The 7,699-nt window shown below is 37.8% G+C and overlaps 1 protein-coding gene across 2 annotated transcripts in view; it reads left to right on the top strand.

Moving 5' to 3' along the window:
* Window positions 1-470: 470 nt before the first annotated feature.
* Window positions 471-7,699, top strand: part of LOC107699879 (rho GTPase-activating protein 17-like) — a 14,321-nt gene continuing 7,092 nt past the window's right edge. The window contains exons 1-11 of one of the 2 annotated variants that reach the window (XM_016501302.1): window positions 471-1,171; window positions 1,285-1,361; window positions 2,108-2,219; window positions 2,400-2,476; window positions 2,551-2,668; window positions 4,517-4,585; window positions 4,724-4,805; window positions 5,875-6,002; window positions 6,950-7,061; window positions 7,154-7,235; window positions 7,324-7,404. In XM_016501302.1, the coding sequence (XP_016356788.1) occupies window positions 1,079-1,171; window positions 1,285-1,361; window positions 2,108-2,219; window positions 2,400-2,476; window positions 2,551-2,668; window positions 4,517-4,585; window positions 4,724-4,805; window positions 5,875-6,002; window positions 6,950-7,061; window positions 7,154-7,235; window positions 7,324-7,404 (1,031 nt within the window). In that variant the 5' untranslated portion in view covers window positions 471-1,078. The remainder of the gene's footprint in view (window positions 1,172-1,284; window positions 1,362-2,107; window positions 2,220-2,399; window positions 2,477-2,550; window positions 2,669-4,516; window positions 4,586-4,723; window positions 4,806-5,874; window positions 6,003-6,949; window positions 7,062-7,153; window positions 7,236-7,323; window positions 7,405-7,699) is intronic. The other variant, XM_016501303.1, reaches the window with a different exon arrangement.

Here is a 7,699-nt window from a genome sequence, read left to right as displayed (position 1 = left end):
TGCCTGTCTTGACTCGGGACTTGACTCGAGACTTGAATGCAAAGACTCGAGACTTACTTGTGACTTTAAAAACAATGACTTGGTCTCACCTCTGGATACTAAACATGGTAGGATTACATATATGTAAGATGACATGAACGAGTGGTTCCATCATAAGCCCAGCTGGACTCAAATGAAGGTGTAGAACCATCTCAAGGATGATCAGAAGAAATGGACAGCACCTGAGTTAAATATATGAGTGTCACAGCAAAGGGTCTGAATACTTAGGACCATGTGATATTTCAGTTTTTCTTTTTTAATAAATCTGCAAAAATGTCAACAATTCTGTGTTTTTCTGTCAATATGGGGTGCTGTGTGTACATTGAGGAAAAAAAAATTAACTTAAATGATTTTAGCAAATGGCTGCAATATAACAAAGAGTGAAAAATTGAAGGGGGTCTGAATACTTTCCGTACCCACTGTATATATGATTTAATGTTGTGAAAATCAACACATTTATTTCATTTAATTTTCCCCTTAGAAATGATTAGGTAACTATGGTGAACTAAACCATGCTCTGGCACCCCCTTTTTAACAAAACAGAATGAAGTAGAAAAAAAAGAGTCTGGTCTGCATCTGTATTTTCTATTTATGACACCCCAGTGCTGAGCTCATGCATCTAAATCTTAGGTATCCCAACAGGGCAGATGAGTCATACTTGACTTCTTTATGTAAAGTAACATATCTTTTTCGTGCCTCCACTGGGAGTGGTGTGATAAATCATGTTTGACCTTACCCCACCCTCAAGGCTATGGAAAGTGTTCAGCAACACCTGTTAATTGACATAAACGCTCAGGCTGTGATGACCTATGTCTAAGGCTATCTGAAGGCTAAGACGGCATGCTGAATTTATGAAATCTGTTTCATGTCACAGAAGCTTCCCATGCATTATTACATAACATGCCTTAAGCACTCTTTTATAGGCTGTTTTCTTTCAACACAATGCATACGGGCTTTGCATTGAGTGGTAGCCACAGCTCAATAAGGATTGTGGGTTGTTATTGATGTTTTGTTTTATTTTGAACAGATTGAGCGCCGTATGGAGTTGGTGCGAGTCGTTTCGCATAACGCGCACAAAAGAATGGTCGCGTGTTTGCAGGGGCAGATAGGCACTGATGCTGAGAAGAGACATGTAAGGGCATAACAGTGCTTATGACTGCACAAAATGTCAGTCATCACCACATATTTTATCTGCTTGAATTTGCATGTAATGTTTCACAAAAACACCCTGGTTTTGCGTCACAGAAAAAGCTTCCACTAACAGCGCTGTCACAGGCCATGCAGGATGGCGGAAACCAGTTGGGGGAGGAGTCTCTGATTGGGTAATTGGATGACACCAACATTTAAATAGATTTTAATCTATTTCCACTTAAATCTGGTTGCTTATTGTTTAGATTGGTAATGGATTAGTTCATTGTATCATTTAAATAAGATGATGGCACAAAAATGCACTATGTATAAAAGTGCTTCAGTTGCGTATTAAAAAAAAAGTGCTGGTATATTTAGGTTTTTGTTGGTATGTTATTGTGCATTTCACAAATGTATTTAAAAGGTTGGGTTCAGTAAGATATTTTTTAAAGAATTAATACTTTTATTCGGCTAGGATGCATTAAATTGATCAAAAGTGACAATAAAAGACAATGTTATGTAAACACATTTAAAATAAATGCTGTTCTTTAGAACTTTTGAATCAGTTAATTATGAAATAAATTGTATCACAGTTTCTACATACAAATATTAAGTAGCACAACTGTTTGCAACATTAATAATAATAATAAGAAATGTTTCTTGAGCACCAAATCAGCATATTAGAAAGGTGACATAACAATTATTAATTGTTACACAGATGACTGCTAAAAATTCAGCTTTGTCATTACATACATAAATGATATTTCAAAATTTATTAAAATAGAAAAGTAATAATATTTCACAGTATTACTGTTTTACTGTATATTTGATCGAATAAATGCAGCCTTGGTGAACATGAGAGACTACTTTCAAAAGCATAAAAAAACGTACCTACCCCAAACTTTTAAACGGTAGTTTATATTTAATATCTTCTATGCAGGAAAATGATGGAGATGTGCGGAGATGCCGAGAACAGACTGGCCTCTGAACTAATGCAGCATGAGATGAACATTGAAAAGGAGATCTTAGACACCCTCAATCAGCTAGCTGAGGTACAAACAAAACTCGCCTTCAGAGACTATACATGCTCATTTGCCCAATTTATCATTTAGATCACCTTTGCTGAATTTTAATATCGGCCACTTATTGGTTATCTGACAGTAATATGACAAATTATTGGTATCGGCCAGAATTTTAATAGTGATGCATACCTTATCTTATTCTTTTGTCAGGTGGACATTCCTAACATCCTGAAACAGCGACGGCAGTTAGCCAAACTGGTGCTGGACTATGACTCTGCCCGAGCGAGGTGAGGTTTCTGTAATACATCTTGGCTTTATTATATCATAACTCTAGTTTATAACTGAAACAGTCTCTTCACAGGTGGTTGCAGGCGACCAAGTCCATAATCTCAGGAACAAACACACAAGCACTGACAGCCAAAGCAGACTCCCTTAAAGAAGAAGTCGACGAAGCTATGAACAAAATGGAGCTGTGTAAGGTACTGATGTGCAACGTGCCTAAACATGCCTTACCCTTGTGAGTTGCTTAGTTATGGATTTTACACCAACGTATGGTCGCAGGGGCGTAAGAACGGATCACATCATACAGCTCATTGGCTTGGTTGATGAATAACAATTAGATGACATAACATTTGCTTAGTTTTCCTAACCGATTTGCTGAAAGAAAGGTAAGTTTGTGCTTGTCATAGGAGGATTACCGTTCAGCCAAGCACATTGAAACTCTCAACATATATTGTTTATGAAGTGTGTGCAGAGTTTGAGATTTCTAAAAATAATATATAGTAATGTAAGTATGGAGTCAGTAAGTTTTTTTTTTTTTAAAGAAATTACTTTTCAGCAAGTGCTGTGCTAAATTAATCATCAGTGACACTAAACAAATTTGTAATGTTACAAAATATTTGTATTTCTAATATATATTTTTTCATCTATCTATCTATTCATCAATCAAAGTATCTTAAAAAAGTATCAGGGTTTCCAGAAAAAGTCAAGTCACCTTTATTTGTATAGAGCTTTATACGATACTGGTTGTGTCAAAGCAGCTTTACAGTGTTAAACAGGAAAATAGTTTGTCAATAATGCAAGAAGACAATAACAGAGTCATTTTTCCAGCTAAAGTCAGTTCATTGATGATTCAGTGATGTCATCATCCAGTTCAGCTCTTGTCCAATAGTATCTGTGCAATCAGTCAAGCGTCCCCAACTAAGCAAGCCAAAGGCAACAGTGGCAAGGAACCAAAAATCCATCGGTAACAGAAATGTAGAAAAAACCTTGGGAGAAACCAGGCTCAGTCGGGGGGCCAGTTATCCTCTGGCCAGACGACACCAGCATGGTGTGGTTTATTTCCAGCCTGCAACACAGGTGCAGAGGACTTGTCGGGTTCCTGTGGTCTTGTGATATCAAATGGCCAGAGTTTTGAGATTGCAGTGGACGTGAAGGACAATAATGCGATAAGAGCTCGCTCAAGTATTGAGGAGCTAAACCATTCAGGGCTTTATAAGTAATTAGCAAGATTTTTAAAATGTATTCGTTGTTCAATAGGGAGCCAATGCAGAGTTGACAGAACCGGGCTAATGTGGTCGTACTTCCTGGTTCTAGTAAGAACTCTAGCTGCTGCATTTTGGACCAGCTGGAGATTGTTTATTAAAGGGATAGTTCACCCAAAAATGAAAATTTGATGTTTATCTACTTACCCCCAAGGCATCCAAGATGTAGGTGACTTTGTTTCTTCAGTAGAACACAAACAAAGATTTTTAACTCAAAACGTTGCAGTCTGTCAGTCATATAATGGAAGTGAATGGGAATCACGGCTTTGACAGTCAAAAAAAAACATACACAAACAAAACCAAATTAAAAGAAAATAATTATTTTTAAGTTATTTTAATCTCAAAAAGATATGTTTTATCTCAAATAAGACTAGACATCAGTCTGCTTAATTCAAAGTTTATCTGCCCTGTGGCAGAACCATTGAGCTGCTAGTCAGCCATTTGCTGACTGATTTATGATGCAGCGGTTGTTATAACTGCAAAAATCTAATGTGTAATCAGTGTCGTAATTATAGATATTTTTTTCTTTCTGACTGAATAGTCATTAAGGCTCAGTGTGTGTGTTCCTGTTCGGCATGGGTTTAATTGTCGGGGAACACATTACTGATAAAATGTATTGCAATGAGTATAAGTCAATTTGGATAAAAACATCTGCCAAATGCATAATGTAATGTATCAAGAGCATGTGGCTAAACGCTGTGCTTGTTTCCTGTAATATCCAATTTCTCTGTCTGCACATTCAGAGTCAAACCAATAGTTTCAATCATGTTTTTTTTTCTTCAGGATCAACTTTCAGCAGACATGTACAATTTTTTCTCAAAGGAGGCAGACTATGCCCGCTACTATGTAATGGTAAGAAGCTTTTTGTTTGTCATCCATTTGTTCAGTAACTCAGTTGCTATGTTTATTCCTGTTCAGTTCCATGTTTGTTCTGCCCATTGTTCATTCTGCTGTGCGTCCCTCCTTCCTCAATGTCTGCTCTGTTCTCAGTTATTAGAGGCACAAGCGGATTATCACCGAAAATCTCTCACCTTGCTTGAGAGCGTCCTGCCAACCATTCAAGCTCAACAAGGTGACGGCACAATTTCTTATTGCTGTGTATCTGAAATAACTACCAGTGAAACCTAATTTGCCTCTAGTGACTAATAGGCATCTCTAAAACTACATATTTTCATATATGACTAGTTGACTAATTGGTCTTAAAGGGATAGTTCACATAAAACAGAAAGTTGTGTCATCAGGTATTCACGATCATGTTGCTCCTGACCTGTATAACTTTATTTCTTCTGTGGAACATAAAACAAGTTATTTTGAAGAATGTTTCATCTGTGTTTGTCCATACAATGAAAGTCAATGGGGTTTGGGCCCACTGATTTTTATTGTATGGAAAAAAAAGCACAGAAAAATATATTATTGTTCTGCAGACAAAAGAAAGTCATAGAGGTTTAGAAGAACATGAGGGTGAGTAAATGATGACACAACTTTCATTTTTGGGTCAACTATGCCTTTAAGGAAGCCTTATATAATTATGGTGATGGTTTCAGATAAAGATGTTCATCTGAATATTTTTTTTACACAATTTGAAAGTTTTTTTCTGAGACTAATTAAATCACTGCTGGTAAAAATATACAAAAGAAGTAGCAACAGTATCTGGTTGCTGGATGAGCCATTGTGGACCATTATGACCATCCTTGGTGACTAATGTAGATATATCAAACGACAATGAAATTAATTTAGCCTGATGGTGTGTTCCAGTGATTTTCTGCGCAGTCCTCAGAGGCTCTTAATTGTTTTCATTCTCATTTGTGCCTGGAAATCTGGCGCTTGAGTGCTATAAATTGTTGTTGTGATGTTTTCCTGTGAGCACACGTGAGTCAAACAGACTTGGTGTCCCAGCATGTGGCCCATGACTAATATTTCTCACATCTCACCCACCTGGTTCTTCTGCCTTTTTCAGAAACAGTAAGAAAGAAAAATTAGAAAAGACAGCTTGAAGGGGACTTGACAGCAGGATGTAGTGTTTATAGTAGTTTGTCTTGATGAATCACAGATGAATGCTCCTTTTGTTAGAGTGTGATGCTTTCAATTAATGCTGCTAGTGAACAGTTTTTAAAACAAAGGTATTTATACTTTCCCGATAGATTCGTGGACCGAGAAGCCAGCGTTTGGAACGGCTCTGGACGAGCATCTGAAGCGCAGTGGCAGAGAGATCGCACTGCCTATAGAGGCCTGTGTTATGATGCTGCTGGAGACTGGAATGAATGAGGAGGTACAACGGGACCACTTACGTGTTTAAACAATACATTAATCGTACATGTCAACTATTATATTGTTATTAGTAATCTTTTCCAATCCGTTCAAGGCAGATCGCAAATGTTTTCAGTTATTGAACCACAATACAAGTATTGTTCAACCTTTACAGGTGCAATAGGTGATTGTCTTCAGAAAATGTTTTTGTTATGCTGGTTGAAAGTCTCTTCACATCCCGATAGCAATCATTAAGTTAAGTGGTCTAAATGTATTTATCTGTATTTATATATTCTGTGGAAGACGTAGGACCAAGAAATGTTCGTCCAATCAAAACGCTCGGTCTGAGCATGTTTTCTCACTGGTGAATGACACATGATGTAGCCCAGCGGTTCCCAATTCCAGTCCTCGCCCCCCCCAGCTCTGCATATTTTGCATGTCTCGCTTAGTTAACACACCCGATTCAGATAACCAGCTCGTTAGAAGTGAGCTACGTGCATGAACTGTGTTCCAATCGATATGATCCCTACACAGTGTTCATTGCTCCCTACTCCCTGAGCAGGAGAAATCCGTTGAAGTTTACTTAACTTCTCATTCACGGATTAGCACTGCGCAGCGTCTGGATGCGAGGGTGCGAGGACTGGAATTGGGAACCGCTGATGTAGCCTATTGTAATGTTGTCTCTGGTATTCTGGTCTGTGAGCGCATATGCGTTCAGGGGGCGTGTCTTTGGACGGCGATTGCAGGGAGTGTGGGACGTTCGCTTTCAGTGCTATCAGGCTAAAGTTAGCATTTTCCAAGATCTCCTACTGCACCTTTAACACTGTCCACATCGTACCGACACATCTCTAAAAATGCTACTGCAGCTATCCAACAAAACAAAACCTTTAAAATGTTAGAGGATGAATTTGGGTATTGGCTTTTAACCTAAATATGCTTGTATCTGTCTTTAAATTTATCGTTCTCCAGGGTCTTTTCAGAATAGCTGCAGGAGCCTCTAAACTGAAGAAGCTGAAGGCAGCTCTGGATTGCTCCACCTCACAGCTGGAGGAGTTTTACTCTGACCCACATGCCGTTGCTGGTACATTCTGTTTTGTTGTGTGTATCAGTAATATGTCAATGTAAATATGTCAATTTGAATGTTAATTTAAAACCGCACTCTCCTGATTTAAGGGGCATTAAAGTCATATCTCAGAGAGCTGCCTGAACCTTTGATGACTTACCAGTTGTATGATGAGTGGACACAGGCATCCAAGTAAGCCATCTTGCAGAACTTTACATAAAGTTTTAAAGGAATCTTGTAATGTTTGTGTTGTTAATTACTGGGCTTTTACTTTGTCAAGTGTCCCTGACCCAGACAAACGGTTACAAGCTTTGTGGGTTACCTGCAATCAGTTACCAAAAAACAACAAGGCAAACTTCAGGTGGGTTTCAACTACATCTTAATGTGATGTGGAATCAGTTTGTGCAAAGTTCTGGGGCTCCATGTATGAAATAGCACAAATTGTGTCCTAAAATGTGTATGCACAGAGGTTTCAGACTTACTGAAGTTTTATTGTAAATCATCTGCAGATTATTCATGTCCAGACACGATACTACCCAGTTTAACGGTATTAGAAACTAGAGAAATAGGACATTTAAATGTAATTTGTGCTGATAAAAATAAATAAAATTATAAATAATAGTAAATAAAATTATAAAAATGTTTTAATCTTTTTA

This window comes from Sinocyclocheilus anshuiensis, unplaced genomic scaffold (genome assembly GCF_001515605.1).
Source record: "Sinocyclocheilus anshuiensis isolate Anshui unplaced genomic scaffold, SAMN03320099.WGS_v1.1 scaffold1280, whole genome shotgun sequence".
NCBI classification, from domain to species: Eukaryota; Metazoa; Chordata; class Actinopteri; order Cypriniformes; family Cyprinidae; genus Sinocyclocheilus; species Sinocyclocheilus anshuiensis.
The sequence above is the reverse complement of the archived record's forward strand: the minus strand, read 5'-3'. Positions and strand labels throughout refer to the sequence as shown.